Source organism: Poromitra crassiceps, assembly GCF_964638095.1.
Source record: "Poromitra crassiceps genome assembly, chromosome: 5".
Taxonomy (NCBI): domain Eukaryota; kingdom Metazoa; phylum Chordata; class Actinopteri; order Beryciformes; family Melamphaidae; genus Poromitra; species Poromitra crassiceps.
The window spans coordinates 21,763,057-21,786,766 of NC_139642.1; the positions used below are offsets into that span (position 1 = coordinate 21,763,057).

A 23,710-nucleotide genomic window follows, 5' to 3' on the forward strand; every position below is an offset into this window, starting at 1 on the left:
CACACACACACACACACACACACACACACACACACACACACACACACACACACACACACACACACACACACACACACACACACACACACACACACACATAGCTCTTGGCTGCTTGCTGGAAGGAGTTGTGATCAGGTGGTTTATTATTGACCTGGGCTGTTAACATAACACAGTTATGCAAACTGAAACAGAACGGCTGAGAAAAGTAGGACTGTCGCAGATCAAAACAAGGAAGTTGTTCTGTACTTTCTCACACTGTCTGCAGAACCAGAAGCGTTTACTACATACATGTGTGCTCTTTTCCTGCTCTTATTTATTCTTTAATTGTAATTATTCATGAATTCACACGTGACTTTGTTGGACATTTTGTAACTTCATTTCTTCTTAAGCTCATTGTTGTGATGTGAAAATCAAAAGATCCTTCTTGTTCCGGCTCTCTCTTGAGTGTAGGGGAGACTGGGGACAATTAAACAAGAGAAAATAAGTTTTGATATCTTGAATTATTTGGATACAATGTTTATGTAGGTAACTGTGTATTTGTGTTCTATTTGGTAACAGTCATCAAATGCTTTACAGGTCATGTTAGGGTCACAATATTGATTGGTCCCACGTGCAGGGGCAATTGGAACAGTATATGGTGGCAATTGTAAGTAATGTAATACTGTATCTACCAAGGACCACAAGAAACAAGAAACAAAAACAGATATAGTTCAAACAATTTAATATCCACTGAACAATTAATTCCAGTTTATTTAAAACAGTAAAAACAAATTATTATTTTTACTTCACATTTCACCACAGCGCACGTGCAGAGTTTCATGCTTCTGTCTCGTTTCTGATTGATGTAATTGTGTAATTTGAGATGTCACAATTGCCCGTGGTCTCTGGTTACACTGTTACAGAAGCTGCTCCCTCTTTTCCGTCAGCTTACTTTGTAATCATCGGCTGTGTGCCATGCGCTTGTGTTTACTCATCTCATTTGTTGCATCCTGTTATAGTTTTGCTCCTGAGTCCTGCCGTGACCCAGTTTCCCCACATGAATAATTACACTTTCATCTTATCTTAGGTTTAACTGTGACTGGGGTATTCATTACTCTGTGTGTGTGTGTGTGTGTGTGTGTGTGTGTGTGTGTGTGTGTGTGTGTGTACACGTGTGTACGTGTGTGTGTGTGTGTGTGTGTGTGTGTGTGTGTGTGTGTGTGTGTGTGTGTGTGTGTAGGTGTGTGTGTGTGTGTGTCAACAACATGACCTTGAATAACTCGGGGGTTTATTCTCATGTTGGGAACGCCTCCCCTCCAGAAGAGAATAAGGGGAAGGAACGGAAGAAATGGAGGGAGGGGGAGACACAGAGAGAGAGAGAGAGAGAGAGAGGGAGGGAGGGAGGGAGGGAGGGAGGGAGGGAGGGAGTGGGAAAGGCAAAGAGGGAGAGAGAAAAGAGGAGGGAGGGAACGAGTGTGGCAGGGCCAGGATGATAAACCAGGATGATTAAAACAAAAAAGGATTGACTGATATAGAACATTTTGATTGGCCTCGTCATCAGCTGATCCCTGTAACCCTGAGTAGTACCTACCTGCAAATTGTCAGCTGATTCCTGTAACCCTGAGTAGTACCCACCTGCAAACTGTCAGCTGATCCCTGTAACCCTGAGTAGTACCCACCTGCAAACTGTCAGCTGATCCCTGTAACACTGAGTAGTACCCACCTGCAGACTGTCAGCTGATCCCTGTATCACTGAGTAGTACCCACCTGCAGACTGTCAGCTGATCCCTGTAACACTGAGTAGTACCCACCTGCAAACTGTCAGCTGATCCCTGTAACACTGAGTATTAACCCACCTGCAAACTGTCAGCTGATCCATGTAACACTGAGTAGTACCCACCTGCAGACTGTCAGCTGATCCCTGTAACACTGAGTAGTACCCACCTGCAGACTGTCAGCTGATCCCTGTAACACTGAGTAGTACCCACCTGCAGACTGTCAGCTGATCCCTGTAACACTGAGTATTAACCCACCTGCAAACTGTCAGCTGATCCCTGTAACACTGAGTAGTACCCACCTGCAGACTGTCAGCTGATCCCTGTAACACTGAGTAGTACCCACCTGCAAACTGTCAGCTGATCCCTGTAACACTGAGTAGTACCCACCTGCAGACTGTCAGCTGATCCCTGTAACACTGAGTAGTACCCACCTGCAGACTGTCAGCTGATCCCTGTAACACTGAGTAGTACCCACCTGCAAACTGTCAGCTGATCCCTGTTACACTGAGTAGTAACCCACCTGCAAACTGTCAGCTGATCCCTGTAACACTGAGTAGTAACCCACCTGCAAACTGTCAGCTGATCCCTGTAACACTGAGTAGTAACCCACCTGCAAACTGTCAGCTGATCCCTGTAACACTGAGTAGTACCCACCTGCAAACTGTCAGCTGATCCCTGTAACACCGAGTAGTACCCACCTGCAGACTGTCAGCTGATCCCTGTAACACTGAGTAGTACCCACCTGCAAACTGTCAGCTGATCCCTGTAACACTGAGTAGTACCCACCTGCAGACTCGGAAGCGAAGGCCGGCCGGCCCGCCATGACTTCGGTCATGCTGGCATGTCACTAGTGTGTGAGTGACCCAGTGAGTGAGTGGTGAGTTGGTGAGTGAACTTTGTCGAGGCTAACATGCCTAAACATAGCCGTGCCAAGCGGGAGCAAGGGGCTCAGTGTTCAGCTACACGTGGGACCCAAGGAGAGGAAGCACTGCACTAGTGCCAATACAAACAAAAACAAATCCAAGTCGGCCTATTCAATGTTTTCCCCAGGATTGTTTTCAACATGAACGTTTGAACCTGTGATGTCGTTGACTGCAGATGTCAGGAGTGGAAATCTGACTCTGACTCAAACCTTGGTTTCAATAATTGAACTGGTCACATAAAGCAAAGCTGATGAGACCTTTTCCATACAATGTGCTGGATTAAACAGCAGAGGGAAATCACTTTCTTGTGGTTGATAGATAGATGATAGATAGATGATAGATAGATAGATAGATAGATAGATAGATAGATAGATAGATAGATAGATAGACAGATAGATAGATAGATAGATAGATAGATAGATAGACAGACAGACAGACAGACAGACAGACAGACAGACAGACAGACAGACAGACAGACAGACAGACAGACCGACAGATAGATAATCTTTCAAGAGGCAATTCTCCGTTTTGAAAGTGGGTTAAATGTGTTCAGACAAATCAGTTGACATTTTCTAAGCGATAACACTGTTTTATCTCGTTATCGTTTCTTGTTTCCAGTTCTGTTTATTCATGATATCTACCTCCTATTTGTCCACGTGCATTTGCTCTATTTTGCATTTGCCCTATTTTTCTCTCATTTGCTCCTTTTTCCCAGCGTTGTCTGAGGGGAGGCCCACAGTCTCAGACTTTGAAAATCCCTGAAAAGCACGTTTCACAGTGTTGTTGTTGTAATCGGCTCAGTCGGCCATGGGCTCCACCCTGCATGAGAAACATATTTCCAGCGGTGTGGATTTCCTCTGTCTTGTCCTCATGCTCATGAAAAGACTCTGTGTCAGAACATATGAACAATTCTATATGTTGTAAACTGAGTTGACAAACTGAACTCAAAAGCAGTCAAAAGCACATTTGGAACCCTGTTGTTTTTCCAACATACAGTCTCAGCTGACAGTGGTGACTTTAAAGCTGGTTAAATACAGACAGATACATAAAGTACTCCAATCCCTTAAGTTACCTTACATTTTAACTCATTTACATTAAAGGAACACTCCGCCCATTTTCAACCATTTTCAAACTATTCATCATTCATCTAGTTTGACAGTTATTGAGAGTTGATTTGAGTTAATGAGTTATTAATTTGAGTTAGTGTGGACCAGTGATGTCACTGGTCCACACTTTAACACTCAATAACTGTCAAATTAAATGACAGACTTCAAAACAGTTTACAGTTTTCTGATATACTACTGATGATCTAATGATACAAAGCTGGTTGAAAATGGGCAGAGTGTTCCTTTAATTAATTTAAATGAACTAAGGGAGTTGGTTTACAGTGTAAAAACCCTACCTGGCATCAACAATGCTAATTACTGTTGCTGTCAATCAACCTATGAATAAATCCCTTATAAAAGCATCTTACTTTTCCAAAGTTTAAAGCTCCATACTTACAATTACTTACAGCGTGCAATATCATATTCTGTATTCTAATCTTTCTTCTGCTGTCTCTATTGTACTATTTTATATATGTTTATATATGTGTTATATATATTTATATATATTTTATATATAGATACTGTTTCTCTTTTGCAGTTACATATTTAACAATTATTTTATTATTGATTAAAAAAAGTATTATTATGCTAAAGCGGTAAAGATTAGAAAAAGTGCTCTTCTGCTTCAAAACTCTCACCTTACTCAAAGACACAACATAGTGGCCGAAACCATATACAACACAGCCACAAACCATAAAAGTGCATAAAAATATTAGATTATGAGTACTGGATCCTAAACATGTTAGCTCAGTACATCTTGGAATATAAACATTTACATAACTTGCATAGTAATTCATTTCAAATGACCCTGTTGCTGAATAAATGGAATGAAGCCTGTACTCAAAAATTAATTGTGGGGTCCGTCCTTGATAAATACAAAACAGTTAACAGAAGGAGATAACCACAATAATAAACATTGACCTCTCACACATGGAATTATTTTAGATGTTTTAAAATGTCAATGATGACATAAAACGCCACACTAAGCTGAACATGGACAAAGGTATCAGTCACAGTTTATCTTTTCGATGTCACTGTTATCTGTCTTCTACAGTACATACAGTACTCATGGGAGTCTGGAGGCTGTGGAGGAGGCAGATCTGTGCTGTGGCTTGTGAAACAGGAAGTCAGCGCTGAAAAGGATTCTATGTGCTCTCTGACACCTTCCAGATTCCTGCAACACACTCCCACCCTGTCCTCTGCTCTGCTCTCCTTTCCCCTGCATGCTTCACCTGCTAGGGCCCCATGGTATGTGTCTGTTTGAAGTGCTGGCTGCACCAGGTCACATGGTATGTGTCTGTTTGAAGTGCTGGCTGCACCAGGTCACATGGTATGTGTCTGTTTGAAGTGCTGGCTGCACCAGGTCACATGGTATGTGTCTGTTTGAAGTGCTGGCTGCACCAGGTCACTGACATCAGAGGGTGGAGTGAATTGTTAAATAACCTACTCTTATGATAAGGTCACAGTCTTTGGTACATATAAATTACATTTGTTGTTGATTGGTCTCCTTACTACTAATATAATAATTAATAATGACAGACATGTCTGGACGGCACAGTGGCTCAGTGGTTAGTACTTCTGCCTGCAGCAAGACGGTCCTGGGTTAGAAGCCAGTTCCTTTCTGCGTGCAGTTTGCATGTTCTCCCCGTGTTCATGTGGGTTTCCTCTGGGTGCTCCGGTTTCCTCCCACCAGCAAAGACATGTATGTTAGGGTTAATACTCTTGTCAGTGTGTGTGAGGCACTGGCAATTCTAACTGGAGTTCCAAGGGACAGCAGTTGAAAATTAGCCATCTGGCTAACACTGGTGCATCTGCATTGTCCCTCAAATAAATAAAATAAAATAAAAATATATGGATTTTTAATTTGTTATTCAATTTCTGTCTATAAGTCATGTGTGTTTAAGTGTATACATTTCAAAGATGGACAAATGTATGGATTAAATCGTTGCTTTATTGTATGCAATAACTGTGAACATCAGCACAGCACAGGGATATCATGATGGACAGGACACATATCTTAGCAGCTAGTTGCAGACAATAAGTTACAATGTAATGTAAACCCTCTTTGAGCACTGTGAAAAGCGCGATATACATTTAATGTATTATTATTATTATTATTACTACTACTACTACTATTACTACGATAACTTCAATAACATTTTAAAATAAAGCATTATATTGCACCTAAATGTAATGAGGCTAAAGTTCCTGTCAGTATTCAGGCTGCAGTAGGCTATTTGGGGCTGTAATTTGGATTTTCTTTTAAAATCACAATGCAAACGAACTAATTAACTAAGTAACTAGCTAACTAACTAACTAGATAGCTAACTGTAACCTGGACTAAATGTAATAATTTGTCACGTCTCTCTCTTGCTGTCTCTCTGAATCTTTCCTGTCTTTCCACTTTGACCTGTCTAAAGGTGAAAATGCCCAAAACAAAAACAGCCACAGAGAGCAGAGACTCCACCAGTAGAGGGCAGTGTTTTCTAACTTTGCACTGAACACAGCTTTTCTCATGAACTCATCATGTTTTGTGTGCAAAATCTGTTTCCTGTGTAACTGGTGATGGCAGGTGTTTGGAGGACAGACTCGAATTTGGCTTTAGTTTGCTTTGCTGTAGTTTACTTTCCAGTCAAACTTTTCAGGAAACAATGAATGCAACATAGCTAAAATATGACCAAATTAATTCTGTAGGTGTTAGGGCTGCGAAAACACTTAGCTAAAGGACTAGCGGCAACTAGGCCGATTTGTCACCTCACATCTCCGACCTCAGGGTCAAAAAGTCTTGCGCCGTTTCTCGTTTCATTTGTACTGGGAATTAGGAATCATGGTTCAAGGTAAGAAACGCCCCCTGTGATGTTACCTGCCCTCGGATTTCCTTGATCTCACCGGCCCAGACGTCAGACGTCAGATGGCAGCTCCGCGCTTCAACAGTAGTGAAAGTTGTAATAAATTATACTGTTAGCACTTGTGCTTTATTTATTATAATACAAAAGGAATGCCCCATTTTACAGTTGAAGTCGGAAGTTACAACTACATGCATGCACCATGGAGACATCGAGCGCAGCATTGGGGCAGCTGGTTGTCAAACATCCAGAGCTGCGTCAAGATGCTGGAGTTCGCTAGAATAAGACCGGAAATATGACGATTTAACCTTCAAAATAAAGGTTTTGATCGCTCCAGGAAAACCGTTTCAAAAGCACTCTTTACATAAGACTTGGCTGATAGATGTAGGCTATTTTTCTAAGTCAGTCAAAAATGAGCCATTGTCCTTTCTATTTCACTATGTCAAAAATTGAAACCGAACTCTCAAACAATAAACGTATAGGCTACTTGGAAATTATCCAATCTTATAAAAGTAGCTATAATGTATGATAGCTGAAGTAACAAACAAACAAAACTTCTGTGTAGAGCGTCATGTTGGATTTACGGAGTTTTCTGATAGGGCACTAAGCCTAATACATTTGATAGGCATAGGCCTATAACTTTTCTGTCTTTTCTTTTCTTTTTGATAATTTATTTACAGTATATTCGTGGCATCGTGAAAAGACGCAGACATATTTATTTTGACGCCGTGAAAATGAGCCTACATCTTGAAAAAATAAAAAAGAAACGAGTGTATTTTCATTACATCAGCTTATCGCATCTTTGTTCTACTCAAAACAGTTGAAAAATGGTCGTTGACGTTGCACAACCGGAAGTTGCATTTTGTCATGAGTTGACAGCGGGTGACAGTGGTGGTGGTGACTTCTAGAAAGTGCGCGGTAGAAACAACACAAACACGGAACTTGAGGCGTGTTGCACACACCATGCACTCTGTCAACACGCCGCTTCTAGACTGTAGAAATAACTGCCTGGTCTTCTGTTAGCTGATTTGCGATACAAGCCGCGCCAATGTCTGTGAGGAATGGCTAGAGAGGCAGCCAGAGGAGGGGACGTTAGGATGGTCCACATTACAGAAGACACCAGAGGAGAAGCCGAGGAGGCTCTGGAGCAATGTCAGCTCCTCCAGAACATGATCGACATCTCCATCTCCAGCCTGCAGGCGCTCAGGACCACATGCGACAAGTCCAACGACCTCACCCAGCATGAGATCCGCACCTCAGAGGTAGGTAACGCAACGCACCTGCTGTCTGTCACGGAGAACGTTGCCAAATTGAATCCAGAAATCTGCATGTACAATTATTTCTTAGAGCAATCCATCAGTTCTGCATGATTCAGAATCCAACGTTTATGTCAATAAATCCTCAACTTTTTTGAGTGGTTTTGTTACCAGAGGCGGACTTAGTGATTTGGTGGCCTTAGGCTTAGGCATCTAGACAAGTATGGCTATGGGGCCCCCTCTCAAAACAATTGAAAACCACCGTCATGTTAAAGCTGAGCAAGGAGATCGATTTTATTTCACCAGAGCCGAAGGCAGCAACACAAAAGACTGCTGGAAATAACAGAAGAGAGGGTAAGCCCCACTAAACTGGTATCCAGCATTGACAGTAGACCGTAAAGACAATTCTGCCTGACCAATCAGTCGTCTGCAGTGTTTTCACGTCACGGTATGGTACCGGGTTCACAGCGCTGGAACCTCAACAAAGCAGGGATCAAAACTAGCCCGACTCAACCCCGACTCAACCCGGGCTGTCCACGTTTTTGATCGGTGGAATGAGACAAAAAAGCGAGAACGAGCTGGGCGGGGCCGCGCTGATACCAGCGGTGGAAATGGGCCACATGTGTGTGTGTGTGTCTTTGTGCGCCGCCATGTTGATTGTGACGTCAGAGTGTTGATCTCGGCAAACTCGGGCTTGGTGGATGCTGCCCGAGTTTCCGACTCGGAATTCCGTCTTGAATGACCGTTGTCATGGACCGAAGTCCATTGCACTTTTCCCTGTCGGAGGTAATTTTTTCCGGAATGGAATGCACGGTAATTGCACTAGAAGTGCGATTAGTACTCCTATTTTTTTACTAGGGAAATAGTAACAGAATAGTAGTAGCCTACTAATCACACTAAAGGTGGGATTGAAATAATTTATTTGGAAAAATAGGGTTTACATTTTCTTTTATAATGATTAAAAATCAGTTTAAATTAGGTCTATTGTTGTCTTTTTTTGGGGCCCACACTCTACTTCCACCAACATAGTGGTGCAGCTGTGTGAACCAAGTCTAACAATTGAGATATTTGCAGTAAAGTGCTCGTTGGCACATTGGATAATGGATGTATGTCGAATTTATCACAAGACCCTAATGTGTTCTGGTCTTAATTATGTTTTTCAAGGTGGTACATTTGCCAATAAGCAAGGCGTGGCATTACATTGTCAGTTTTTTTTATAGAGTTTTGGCATGACGCATCATACAAGAGCGAACAGCACGCAGTTTATTTAGTTACACTTACTGGTCCAGTTTTCATTTCTATGAATCTTAAGCCTTCCTTTTTAAGTCAAACGTAGTTTAGCTAGGCTACTGCTGCTTAACTTTTATAAGGCTGTGTGTGTGTGTGTATGTGTGTGTGTATCTATCTGTGTGTGTGTGTGTGTGTGTGTGTGTGTGTGTGTGTGTGTGTGTGTGTGTGTGTGTGTGTGTGTGGGCTATGCTTTCACACTCTTCATGCCAGACTTCCTGGTTTATTGGACAGATACACCTATGCTGAATATCGGAAATTTTATTTTTGAATATTTAAAGATGGCAGAATTGGAATAGATTGACAGTAGTTTTCATGTGCCTCTTAAAAAACGTCAGACGTCCTGGCTAAACAGAGAATGCATATAAAATGAGTTGGACTCACAGCTGTTTAGGGATGATGCCAAATTGAACTGGTCATCTATGAACGAGACATGTCATTGGTTAGTTGGAAGGCAGCATACCTCTTTTCAGAAGTCCACACATTGCTCCAACTCTCTTATAGTCTCTCTTTAACTCAAGACATTGGCAATTTAGTTTGGGTTACAACTCTTTACAACCATGAAATAAAGGTTAGTGTATTTACCCCCCTTTGTATTCTCATTTTCTTTGACGTTATGCTCTCCTCTTCAGCCCATTTGCCGTCTCTTTAACATGGAGTTGATGTGTCTGAAGCGTCGCAACAATCTCTGTGGTCTGTCGCTGCCTTCTCCACCATGCAGAGGCTGGGAAGCTAGCGCACAGAGCTCTTGTTGTGTACATGCAGAGGCTGTGAAGCTAGCACACAGAGCTCTTGTTGTGTACATGCAGAGGCTGTGAAGCTAGCGCACAGAGCTCTTGTTATGTATGCAGAGGCTGGGAAGCTAGCGCACAGAGCTCTTGTTGTGTATGCAGAGGCTGGGAAGCTAGCGCACAGAGCTCTTGTTATGTATGCAGAGGCTGGGAAGCTAGCGCACAGAGCTCTTGTTGTGTATGCAGAGGCTGGGAAGCTAGTGCACAGCGCTCTTGTTATGTATGCAGAGGCTGGGAAGCTAGTGCACAGAGCTCTTGTTATGTATGCAGAGGCTGGGAAGCTAGTGCACAGAGCTCTTGTTGTGTATGCAGAGGCTGGGAAGCTAGCGCACAGAGCTCTTGTTGTGTACATGCAGAGGCTGGGAAGCTACTGCACATAGCTCTTGTTGTGTACATACAGAGGCTGGGAAGCTAGCGCACAGAGCTCTTGTTGTGTACATGCAGAGGCTGGGAAGCTAGCGCACAGAGCTCTTGTTGTGTACATACAGAGGCTGGGAAGCTAGCGCACAGAGCTCTTGTTATGTACATGCAGAGGCTGGGAAGCTAGTGCACATAGCTCTTGTTATGTATGCAGAGGCTGGGAAGCTAGTGCACATAGCTCTTGTTGTGTACATACAGAGGCTGGGAAGCTAGCACACAGAGCTCTTGTTATGTACATGCAGAGGCTGGGAAGCTAGTGCACAGAGCTCTTGTTATGTATGCAGAGGCTGGGAAGCTAGTGCAGATAGCTCTTGTTATGTATGCAGAGGCTGGGAAGCTAGCGCACAGAGCTCTTGTTGTGTATGCAGAGGCTGGGAAGCTAGCACACAGAGCTCTTGTTGTGTATATGCACAGGCTGGGAAGCTAGCGCACATAGCTCTTGTTGTGTACATACAGAGGCTGTGATGCTAGCGCACAGAGCTCTTGTTGTGTATATGCACAGGCTGGGAAGCTAGCGCACATAGCTCTTGTTGTGTATGCAGAGGCTGTGAAGCTAGCGCACAGAGCTCTTGTTGTGTACATGCAGAGGCTGGGAAGCTAGCGCACATAGCTCTTGTTATGTATGCAGAGGCTGGGAAGCTAGCGCACAGAGCTCTTGTTACAGTATGTATGCAGAGGCTGGGAAGCTAGCGCACAGAGCTCTTGTTGTGTACATGCAGAGGCTGGGAAGCTAGCGCACAGAGCTCTTGTTGTGTACATGCAGAGGCTGGGAAACTAGTGCACAGAGCTCTTGTTGTGTACATGCAGAGGCTGGGAAGCTAGCGCACAGAGCTCTTGTTGTGTACATGCAGAGGCTGGGAAACTAGCACACAGAGCTCTTGTTGTGTACATGCAGAGGCTGGGAAACTAGTGCACAGAGCTCTTGTTGTGTACATGCAGAGGCTGGGAAGCTAGTGCATAGAGCTCTTGTTGTGTACATGCAGAGGCTGGGAAGCTAGTGCACAGAGCTCTTGTTGTGTACATGCAGAGGCTGGGAAGCTAGTGCACAGAGCTCTTGTTGTGTACATGCAGAGGCTGTGAAGCTAGCGCACAGAGCTCTTGTTGTGTACATGCAGAGGCTGGGAAGCTAGTGCATAGAGCTCTTGTTGTGTACATGCAGAGGCTGGGAAGCTAGCGCACAGAGCTCTTGTTGTGTACATGCAGAGGCTGGGAAGCTAGTGCACAGAGCTCTTGTTATGTATGCAGAGGCTGGGAAGCTAGCGCACAGAGCTCTTGTTGTGTATGCAGAGGCTGGGAAGCTAGCGCACAGAGCTCTTGTTATGTATGCAGAGGCTGGGAAGCTAGCGCACAGAGCTCTTGTTGTGTATGCAGAGGCTGGGAAGCTAGTGCACAGCGCTCTTGTTATGTATGCAGAGGCTGGGAAGCTAGTGCACAGAGCTCTTGTTGTGTATGCAGAGGCTGGGAAGCTAGCGCACAGAGCTCTTGTTGTGTACATGCAGAGGCTGGGAAGCTACTGCACATAGCTCTTGTTGTGTACATACAGAGGCTGGGAAGCTAGCGCACAGAGCTCTTGTTGTGTACATGCAGAGGCTGGGAAGCTAGCGCACAGAGCTCTTGTTGTGTACATACAGAGGCTGGGAAGCTAGCACACAGAGCTCTTGTTATGTACATGCAGAGGCTGGGAAGCTAGTGCACATAGCTCTTGTTATGTATGCAGAGGCTGGGAAGCTAGTGCACATAGCTCTTGTTGTGTACATACAGAGGCTGGGAAGCTAGCACACAGAGCTCTTGTTATGTACATGCAGAGGCTGGGAAGCTAGTGCACAGAGCTCTTGTTATGTATGCAGAGGCTGGGAAGCTAGTGCAGATAGCTCTTGTTATGTATGCAGAGGCTGGGAAGCTAGCGCACAGAGCTCTTGTTGTGTATGCAGAGGCTGGGAAGCTAGTGCACAGCGCTCTTGTTATGTATGCAGAGGCTGGGAAGCTAGTGCACAGAGCTCTTGTTATGTATGCAGAGGCTGGGAAGCTAGTGCACAGAGCTCTTGTTGTGTATGCAGAGGCTGGGAAGCTAGCGCACAGAGCTCTTGTTGTGTACATGCAGAGGCTGGGAAGCTACTGCACATAGCTCTTGTTGTGTACATACAGAGGCTGGGAAGCTAGCGCACAGAGCTCTTGTTGTGTACATGCAGAGGCTGGGAAGCTAGCGCACAGAGCTCTTGTTGTGTACATACAGAGGCTGGGAAGCTAGCGCACAGAGCTCTTGTTATGTACATGCAGAGGCTGGGAAGCTAGTGCACATAGCTCTTGTTATGTATGCAGAGGCTGGGAAGCTAGTGCACATAGCTCTTGTTGTGTACATACAGAGGCTGGGAAGCTAGCGCACAGAGCTCTTGTTATGTACATGCAGAGGCTGGGAAGCTAGTGCACAGAGCTCTTGTTATGTATGCAGAGGCTGGGAAGCTAGCGCACAGAGCTCTTGTTATGTACATGCAGAGGCTGGGAAGCTGGGGCACAGAGCTCTTGTTGTGTACATCTCTGTCTCTGTGGCAAGAGTCTAAATTAAGATGTCACTCCCTCCCACGCATTCTCAGCTCGGCCTGTTAAGCAAGAAAGTGACGCGCGCCGCAGCACAGACGACAGACGGTGGGAGGAGGTGACCGGGAACAGCCAGGCTGCTGTTACCCGTGGAGGAGCAGAGGGCGGTGTGTGCAGCACTGCGTGGTCCAGACCTCCTGACAGACCTCCTGCCTCTCCTTTACCTGTCGCTCTTCTCTCCATCCCACAATACAAGGCTTGCCTGGTCAATGCTGAAAGCAGAGAGGGAGTCAGGCTTCTCCAACCGGCCTCAAAACAGTTTAGTCTCAGTCTCAGTGTGTTTCAGTTATATGTCCCAATTAGGCCTGTATGATTTTGAAAAAAGATTAAATTTTTATTTACGATTATTTTGACTGATATTTGCAATTGCGTTACGATTTGCGATATTAGAGGGAATGATCATTTTTACATCGTTATTCTCATTTTAATTGAAAAACATTAAAATGATTATGGTGTAATTTTTGCCGCGATCTGTACCAAACGAAGATGTTTTCTTTGGACAGGACAGGACAAGCTAGACACACTTCTGGTGTTGTTGCTACGCAACGCTGGCGGTACGGGGCTCGCTCTCTTAGGGGTTACGCTCACTGACGCCAAACTCAATACAAAGACCTGTCCGTTTTACCGTTGTCTTGCTTGTCACTAAGTGCGCCCGACTGCTATATTCAGGCTAAAAACCGAAGCTCAGTGTCTTGTTTATTTACAAAATTCACGTCTGCGGTCATTGTTTTGAATTACCCCCCGTTCCGGGTCCCTTCCTGCCTCCCTTGCTTGTGGGACGTCAGACGAAACCTTAAGAAGCGATCATGGGGATAATTAACCATTAATTATCGAATTATGTTCATTATTAATTATAAATCTTATATTGAAAAAATGCCTATGTGGAATTTCTATGAGCCTGGTGATGGTGCGTTGTGATGGAATGAAATATGCTAGTTCAATTAAATTAATCAGATCTCAAAAACCGTTGCCCTCAACAATACGAGAGTTTTTTTTTTTTTTTTTTTTTTTTTAATACTTATGTGTCCCTGGACCCCACTTTGAGAACCACTGCTTCATGGTGTCGTGTAGATGTCAAGTCAAAACTCATCTCTATGAAGTTCCAAATTCTGCAAAGAGTTTGCAAATGAAGAAAGCTATTGAAGTCAACGTGAGTTTGGCGTTTCTTTCTGCTCTATTAGTCGTTAACTTGAGGCTGTTGAAGAAAGAAGGCAGCCTGAAGAAGATGTCGATGATGATGATGATGATGATGATGATAGCATCAGGAAAGCCCCATGTGGTTTCTCAACCGCCCGCTCTCTCGCTTTCTCTCCTTTCATTTCTCTCCCTCCATCATTTGTTTTCTCCTCCCCTTTGTGACCTTTTTTGTGGCTTTTGTTTTTACTGTTCTGACAAATAACACCACACACCCCCTTCTGCTTTATCCAAATTAACACACACACACGCGTGTGTGCGCGCACACACACACACACACACACACACACACACACACACACACACACACACACACACACACACACACACACACACACACACACACACACACACACACACACACACACTATAATTGTGCTTACCTTGGTGCATTGTACCCTAGTTATCTTCATAAGCACCATAGCGCCCTGCAAAGCCTGCAGTAGATGTGACCTGTGATGTGATTTTCCCTTCGGCATAGCTGCTCAAACTGTCGGCCAAATGTCGTCTTTGTCAGTTTGTTTCCGAATGCCTTTCCTGTTTGATCTGCAAAATTGCAAATAATAAGCCACATATTAGCCTTATCCCTGTTATGTTATTATATTTTTGTATTTTCTCTGCTGCGTCTGGTGTTGCATTCGATAGTCTTCATTTTGTGGGAATGGATTTGAGCTTTTAGTGTCATTGGCCATGCTTTACTGTCAGGGTTGTTACAGTTTGCATTCTTTTCTTATGCTTATAAAGTTTTACATTTTCATTTCAATTTCAGTTCTGTTTTACTTCCTTTCACTATGGATTTGGTAGTTTTAGTTTAGTTTGATTTGTATTTTGGTAGAAGTGGTATTTTCCAAAGAATAATAACAGAAGTTCAGAACAGGTATTTTGTAGTGCAAATAAAAATGCATAAAGTCTTTAAAAAAAGTGATCATTTTTCAATTAGTGTTCAGTAAAAATAGCAAAACATTCTCTGCCAAAAATCTACATAAAACAAATAAAAGCTAAAACACTTCACAATATCTATAATCTTTCATTTTATTTTAATTTGTTGCTTTGTTGTAGGTAGTAGTAAAAGTAAAGTAGAAGTAGACAAGATAATTTTTGTTCAGTTTTAGTTTTTTAGTCACATTTCTTTCCGTTTACGACGATGTGTTTTTTTTAAACGCGTCACTTTAGTCGTTATGTCTCTTTACAATATTAACCGTGCAGGGGGGGATTGGCCAAGTACAATTGGGGGAGAAAATGGGTGAAAACTCCGGGGGGAAAACAGCATAAAAAAACCCAGTGTGTGTAAATATTTTGTGAAAGCACTAATAGTCATCCCTACTGTATCGTCACAATGACGATATCGAGGTATTTGGTCCGAAATATTGTGATATTTGAATTTGTCCACATCGCCCCCGCCCCCGCCCCGCCCTACTCCCGGGTCTGGCAAGCGTGCCACTCCTTTTCTCTCTCGATGAAACCGAAGAAAAGAGCTTCCTTCAAGCTGCTGTCACGGAACACACAACACCACTACACAGAGTGAAGAAGCAGGTGGGCACTGTTACAGATACCTGCCGTCTGCCCCCCCTCTCCTCTCCTCCAGTCCTCTTCAGTCCTCGTGTAACAGAGCCGAGGGAGATGCAGACAGCGATAGACAGACAGATAGTAACTGTGGGCACACGCCGCTACGCTACGAGGCCAGGCCGTGTGTGCGTGTGTGTGTGTGTACCTGCAAGCTAACACCCTGCCTTTCTTCATCCAAGGCCATTTTCAGGTCATCTCAGGCCGTTTCAGAGGAGAGGGGAGGGGACACTCTGGGACACGGGGACACTTTGGGACACACAGCTTTCCCACACAGAGATGCTGCTGCTGTTGAAATATTAATGTGCTCCACATTGGAGAGAGGCAGGCTGGGACCTTTATAATAGAACCCCTCAAAGATTTGAAGATAGAGACGTAAACATTGCGTGTGTCTCTCCGGCCAGCAGCCAGGAGCCATTTTTGGTCAAAATAGATGAAAGCGTGTGGTCGCGTTTACTTTTTGCTTTTCGCTTGAAGCACCTTTTTTTGGACGTTTGAAAGTAAAAAGTGATAAACGGGGGAGCCACTCAAATTCAGCATCCAGAGTTTGTTCGTTGTACCCTCACTGCTAAAGGTGGGAATCACCAGATGCCCACGATACGATACTAAAACGACGATACGATAGTATTGCGATATTGCGATATAGCCGATATTGCGATATATTGAATATTGCGATATTTCGGTAGATTGTCTAACTCCTTTTCCTACCTTTTCCTTGACGTCACCGGAAATGTAAAACATGCAGTGTTTTTTTGTTTTGTTTTGTTTTTGCCCCACACGTAGGCTACATTATTAAGCTTCTCTGGACTCAATACGCCACTGCAGGCACGGACTGCAACATTGGACACTTCGGGCAGATGCCCGGTGGCCTGGCATGGCATGGCCTGCATTTTTTTATTTTTTTTTATATCGATACTTGACGTCCAAATATCGATGCAATATTGTCAGGCAAAATATCGCGATACTACTATCGATTTCCCCCCCCCCCCCCCCCCCCACCCCTAGTAAATACAGACGGGTCAAACAGCAAAAGGCTGTTGACCGATGTGAAAAAGGCAGAAAACCGAACCTGATCAGAAAAAAAAGTGTGTAAACGTGAGTGACACGTGACACAACATATTTATTTTAAAATGTGCGACAATTTCGGACGAAAAATACCGACTTGATGTGCAAAAGCCAGTGAGTGCGTTCATGAGACTTCATATTATGTATTATAGCAGCTGTGAGATCAAATTGGATTCATTGTGACTCTGAACGTGGCTAACCCTTCTCTTGCAAACTGCTGTGCACAGAAGCACCCAGGTGCACTGTGACTGTGCTCTGTGGTGTCAAAGCCTGGTGAGCAGCACTGGTGAAAAGTGACCTGTCTGGAGCCGTCTGGCTTAGCGTGACCCCATCATGTAGCCAAGCCCCTGATGTCATCACAGGGTTTCCATGGCGTCAGTTGCCACGGCGACGGCGGTGAGGCTGACGCCCCGATGAGAAAAGCGTCTCGTAATGAGGTCTATTTATAGAACAGCGTGTCAGCTGGAAGGGGAGAGCAGGAGAGAGAGAGGCTGGGGATGACGTACACGCCTTTTTCTCTTTGTTGTTCTCAGGGATGCAGTGAAGCGCAAACACACTGGAAACGAGTTTAAACTCTTATTTTGCAGAATAGTTTCCCACCTATTTAAATCTTTAAGGTGTAAAATCACAGTACACATAAGTAGTATCAAACTGATCACTTAATTTGAAGATAATTTTGAAGATAGGATATTTAAAGGGGAGGGAGCAGAAATGAATGCTTTCCTGAAAGTTGATTTTAGTTGTAATTGTTGGCCGTTGTAATCAACTGGAGGTCGTAGTCTACCCTCCTTTTTGGATGGATTTCCCCCCGTGTATACTCCAGCAAGTAGCCCGACCCTTAGTAACGACCTAGCAACAAGAGACGACAACTAGTCCCTGTTGAGTTAGCCAGCTAATTGCTTTCTAAAGATCGTGATTTCCCAAAACGCAATAAATACAACACACATAAACACAAAAGTGCTTTGCTAGCTCAATCTTGTTGTAACTAAGATATTTTTTTAATTTATTTTTCTGCATGGACCGATTTAGCCACTACGTCGGCGAACTTCACGTGTATTTTTTAAGCTCGCTGTACGTCACCGACTCACCGCACGGCTGATGAGGATGGCAGAGCGTCTAGTGACGTCAGTCATACTGCAGGTGTGCTGTTGTGCTGAATTGAGCACGTTCTACATGTCGAGTTGACCAATCAGATGGCTCGAGTTGACCAATCAGATGGCTTGGTCGGAAGGCCTACCTGTTGTATAATTGCTCATTGAGGATCCTGGCTCTCTTCGCTCTGTGTTCTTCACAGGTCCTTCTCTGTCAGGGTTTCATACTTTAGGAGGCTGTTCTCCACTGCTGTGTGCCTGAGATGTTCTACTCGGCAAAGCTCAACACTATGGGAATGGTGTCTATTATCGATCAAGCAAAAATAAAATCTCCTTCTTAGCTAATTCTCCATATTGTAACTCACACCTATTTAACAGTACATTTGTGGCATTTACTTCCTGGGAAACGATGTATTATTTTTGACCCCGCCCCTACCTCAACCTCAGCCTCAATTTAATTAGTGTGACTTTCAATGGAAAGTCTTCCATTATGGTCGAAATACTATTTAATTTAAATGTAAAGATATCAAGGCATCAGGTATCAGCAGCTTCAATCTGTGGACTTATCAGTATTACTCTGCAGAGAAATGTCCTTTTCAGTTTTCACTGAGAGAATTTTAACAAGACTTTAAAGTCACTTGACACCATTTATTTAAACTTTTCCTTCAACTCGGCATTTATTTGAACATTCTCTGGTGTAGTAGACCTGTGGTGGTGGTGTGGCCCACCAGTCAGTCATTCTCTGGTGTAGACCTGTGGTGGTGTGGACCACCAGTCAGGGGGATTTCCCACACTCTGAGCCAAGTCTCACTTCTCACCATTGTTTTACATGCAATGCTTAACGTGTATGGTTGATCTGGCAAGAAAACGAAAGCAGTTGGAAATAGTTTTTTCACACCTGCTAGTTGGTAATTCCGACACAGGCTTCAGATCCTCTCTGCTCATGCAGACAGAAGTTAATTAGCCAGAGGCTAAATGAAGCAGACATGGGCTTCATCCAGAACTATAGAAATGATTTCACAACACGATGTCAAAGTATAAATATCAACCATATTTCAGGTCAGGTAGAATAAAAAATTGTGACCAAAGAAGTCATATTGTGACCTTTAGAGGTCGTACACTGTGACCTTTAGAGATTATTTCCAGTAAGCTACATTGTGGGATTTCCCCACAAATGCTGACCAGATGGGCAGTGGTGGCCTAAAGGTTAGAGAAGTGAGCGTGTGACCCGAAGGTCGTCGGTTCAATCCCCGGGGCTGGCAGGATAAATCCGGATGGGGGAAAGTGAAAAAGCAGCACTTGCCCCTCCCTCATTACCACCACTGAGGTGCCCTTGAGCAAGGCCCTTAACCCCAACTGCTCCAGTGGAGCTGCTCAGTGGCCAGCAGATCAGACTGTGGTTGTACTGGTCAGCTTCCAGGTATGAGTGTGTGTGTGAATGTAGTCTCACTGGCCAGCCTCCTCTCCCTTCCGTCCGAGGAGTCTGGCGCCGCGGGAAACAGGCAACAGGGATAAACCCTCCCCTGCTCTCCCACTGTTTCGGTGGCAGCCGGATGTCCGCTCCCGGCTTATTACAAACTCTAACACACCAGACGCTGAAGGGACGAAGCATCTGGAAGCGCAGCCAGTTTCATTTTGGCGCACTTGTTAGCACATTAGACCGTTAGACCGCCCCATGCAGAGATTGTTTCAGCGTCGGATCTATTTTTGTGTGAGACCCACGAGTGATTGTGTGAAGCCAGATAGGAAGTCAGTAGTTGTCAGTTGGCTCTGACCATGTCAATCAGAGCGGCCTCCGCTCCCTCCTCCCTGTGTGTCGCTGTAAATAGTGCCCTGCCGCCTCAGTGAAAACAACAACGCTAACTAGCTAGCAAGCTAACGTCAGAAACCTACCCGCTAGCTCGTTGCTACACGGTGAAAACGGTAAGTTGGATTGTTTGAAACTATTTTCCAAGGGCACTGCCGCTAAGCGCCGCCCATCGCAATCCCACTATGGAGACCTGCGGCGCCAGACTCCTCGGACAGAAGGGAGAGGAGGCTGGCCAGCGAGACTAGTGTGAATGTGAACAGGGCGCTCTCAGTGAGACTCCCACTTTATAAAGGTAAAAAAAGAGCTAAATGTGGGTACTTTTTCCACAACAATAGAACTTTAGTAATTTATTAAGGGGATTACTGCTCAAACAACAAGCATGAATGATTGGTAGTAATTGTTTTTCTCAAGTGCTGTAAGCTGCGATGACGCTTGCAAGGTTGGAAGTAATGGATTACAATTACTCTGGTTATTGTAATTGAGTAGCTGCTTGTTTGCTTATACTTTTTTGAAGATTAAGTCAGCAATTTCACTTTTATGTTGATTTATCTTTTATTTTGTACTTTGATAAGATTTTGGCTGAATGATCATGTTTTCCTGATTTTATTTAAAATCCCATCCATTACAGAGTTCAAATTACTCTCTCCATTTGCATTATTGCATTAGAAACTGGACAGTTGTAAATGACACCTGCGTCAAAGCTGCTCACGCATGAAGAGGAGACATTCACTTGATTAGCTGGAAGGCTTATTTAACATCCACCCAGCTTCAATATTATTCTTTTGTTTTAGCCTGGTTTTTGTTTCACTAACTTTGCTAGCTAGTTGGATAGCTGATAGTAAAAGAAACATCTGTAGTGTTATTGTATAATGGACATGGATTTTTTTTAAATAACAGATAGAATAATGGCATGACTTTCAAAATATTATTATTATTATTATTATTTACAAAACTCAACATATTAACAGTACAGTATCATCTTACCTTACCACTGATACGGTTGAACCGCCTATGCTCAAATGCCACAATTGTCTTTTATATTGAAGTGATTTACATTTTAAATGGGATTTTTCTTTTTTTTTTACTTAGGCAGATTAATTTGAATAAATGTACCGTACTTCTTTTTAGGTACAAAATAAGATGAAACTTTGTTGTAGCAAATATTAAGAGGATATAGCAAAGAAAATTACAACACAAACAAGAAAAGTAGAGTTAGTGAGGCAATGAAAAATTAATATTATGTACAATATTAGAGTATAAATGACTGACATATGTGCAGTGTGAAAAAGTATGAATTCTCCAAATATCAATATAAATATGGACAATTCATGCATACATAACAAGATGTTAAACAAGATGTTAAGTTACAGCATACATTATGTACAAAAATGTTCATGTCAAATTTCAGAAAAGTAAAAGTACTTCTTTTTGATGGATATTTGGATATTTTGGGAGTGTTTCCCCAGGCTGGCTGACAGTGAATGTGGTGTCTGTGATGTGTGTTGTCTCCCCCTACAGGAGAAGTTGACCAAATATTTCTGTAAGCAGCTGCAGCTCAAGCAGCGGGTGCCAGAGAGGGAGAGGACCGAGACGCTGGCTGGATATCCCAGACTGGAAGACTGGCTCCACACACTCAACCTCACACCACATTTCATACAGGTAGGTGTGTGTGTGTGTGTGTGTGTGTGTGTGTGTGTGTGTGTGTGTGTGTGTGTGTGTGTGTGTGTGTGTGTGTGTGTGTGTGTGTGTGTGTGTGTAGGTGTGTCGATGTAGGTGTGTCGATGTAGGTGTGTGTGTGTCGATTTAGGTGTGTGTGTGTCGGGGGTTGTCTGTCTGTGTTTTTAAGGGTTCACACACAATTCATTGAGTATGAAGGTAAACAACTCAAAACACATACAAGAGGTTTGACCTCAAACCAAAGAAGAGATTCACAAATTTGCTGAATAGTTTTTGAATACATACTTACCATTATGTTTCCAAACATGTAGCATATTTTACACATATAATTTTGCTCTTGAGTACATTTTTATTAAAATTCAACTGCGACTCAATGATTGCAGCTTCTGAAATCTACGATGACAATGTGATGGGAATGTATTTTTCCGTGTCCGTGAACAATGATTTGAGAACTTGTAGAAAGGAGAACGAGCAAGTGAGTTATTCATTACATGGAATAAAAAAAAATCTGCACATTTATGTTTGTCTTCTTTGAGGTTACGTGAAAAACTTTGCACCTAATCGCAAAGGCCGTTACACACCAAGAGCGATGCAAATATAGAGCACGAAATAGCGATGCACATTTTGACCCACCTGTCAATCACAGCAACTGATGTGTACACGTCGGATGCGAAATTCTGAAAAATCGGCCTTTGGTCCGAAAAAATAAAAACCGCGAATAACGCTCAGCGAAACTTTGCCGTTGGTATGCACGGTTGCACTGATATAGGTTTGAAAAATATTATTGACGTTTGAATTAATCACATGAAAAAAACGCTCCCGGTGTGTAAGGACCTTAAGAAGTAAGGCTGCAACAACTCTATACTGTGAAACAGGGATTTCATTGATTTATGTACCTGTATGTACCAAAAATATTCCAACTGTAAAGTTGGACTAGAGCATTCTGGAATCCTGTACATGCAGAGGCACAATTTAGATTTTCAATAAAGTTGTTTTTAAATTTAAATCATAGTCATCATCATGACTATGATCGTGGCAATCATCTTGCTTGATAATTTTGTTTTATTATTTCAGGCACTTCATTTAACACGAATGTTCAGGGACCATGAATTTGTATTGAAGTATTTTGCTCTCATGTTCTCACACACAACCTACTCCAAATAATTTGGATTAAAACAGGAGAACAATGGGTGGCGTTTTATTTCTTCAGCAGTTTAAGATCCAGCTGAACCACTTTTGCATATTTGTCTGAATGGCAACTCAAGCTTTAAATAGAGCCGTCATCTGAGATCTGACAAACCGTGCTGGGTGAAGGAGACAGTACAGTAGCCTGGTTTCCATCCAGCTCAATTTTAAGCAAACTTTTGAAATGTTGCACAAAAAAAAGGACGTGGCAATATTCTAATTGGCCAACTAATGGTCAAACGACCCCAATGAAGACGTAGGCATGTTAGAAACAACATGTATGACATTTCTGGGAGGTTGTGGTGGACAGATATGTAACCGACAACATTTCAGGATGTTCAGAGCCACTTTTGTACTGTTCCACAATGAAATCGAACCGATCGTGCCAATCGCATGCCGTGTATTTATTCAACCAATGAGTTTCCATCTCTCATTAATATGTCAGTCAGGTGTCCAGATGGAAGGAGTGGCAGGTGTGCTTTTGTTCTGATGTGCTTTTTGAAGTCTGTATGAAACGTGAAGGTCAAACATACTGTAGAGTCCAGATGGACCTGGAGATGTGCTGGTCCAAAGTGTTGGATATCACAATGAGTGCTTGGTTGTCACTGACCTCAAACCCTGTCTTGGAAGGAAGAGTCAGTGATGGATTTAGTGTCCTTCAGAGGTGTGGTCACACACATCCTTTCAGAATTCAGCATTTTGCTGTCACACTGTGGCTCAACTTGATGGTTCCAAAAAGCTCTTGGTGTCCGTGGAGTCCTTGGAGTGGCCTTGGCCATAGCAGAAGCCAGACAGGAGTTGGAGGCTCCTTCCTTGACATTATAGAAGTCCACCACCAGCTCCATTGAGTGCGTTTACATGCACACAATAAACCCATAACTGAGAATACTCAGGTAACTGGCAATAATCTGATTTCCATGTTTACCTGCACTTTGGTAACTAGCGGGGACTCACCTCAAAGTCTGTGAGTGGACATTGACTGCAATGAATACACCTGATGATTTAGGAGAAACCTAGGTGTGTTTTTATCGGTTTTCTCATAAACTGAAAACGGCCTTTATCCAGTAAAATATATTGGTTTATGCTGTTTACATGACCACTTGATAATCAGGTAACTCTAGAAACCTGATAATAAACAGTTTCT

At 43.3% G+C, this 23,710-nt stretch overlaps 1 protein-coding gene across 2 annotated transcripts in view; it reads left to right on the forward strand.

Moving 5' to 3' along the window:
• Positions 1-7,716: 7,716 nt before the first annotated feature.
• The window catches only part of LOC310777068 (kinase suppressor of Ras 1-like), a 67,283-nt gene continuing 51,289 nt past the window's right edge, over positions 7,717-23,710 (forward strand). For both annotated transcript variants that reach the window (XM_083637322.1, XM_083637324.1), the window contains exons 1-2: positions 7,717-7,894; positions 21,223-21,363. In XM_083637322.1, the coding sequence (XP_083493448.1) occupies positions 7,730-7,894; positions 21,223-21,363 (306 nt within the window). In that variant the 5' untranslated portion in view covers positions 7,717-7,729. The remainder of the gene's footprint in view (positions 7,895-21,222; positions 21,364-23,710) is intronic.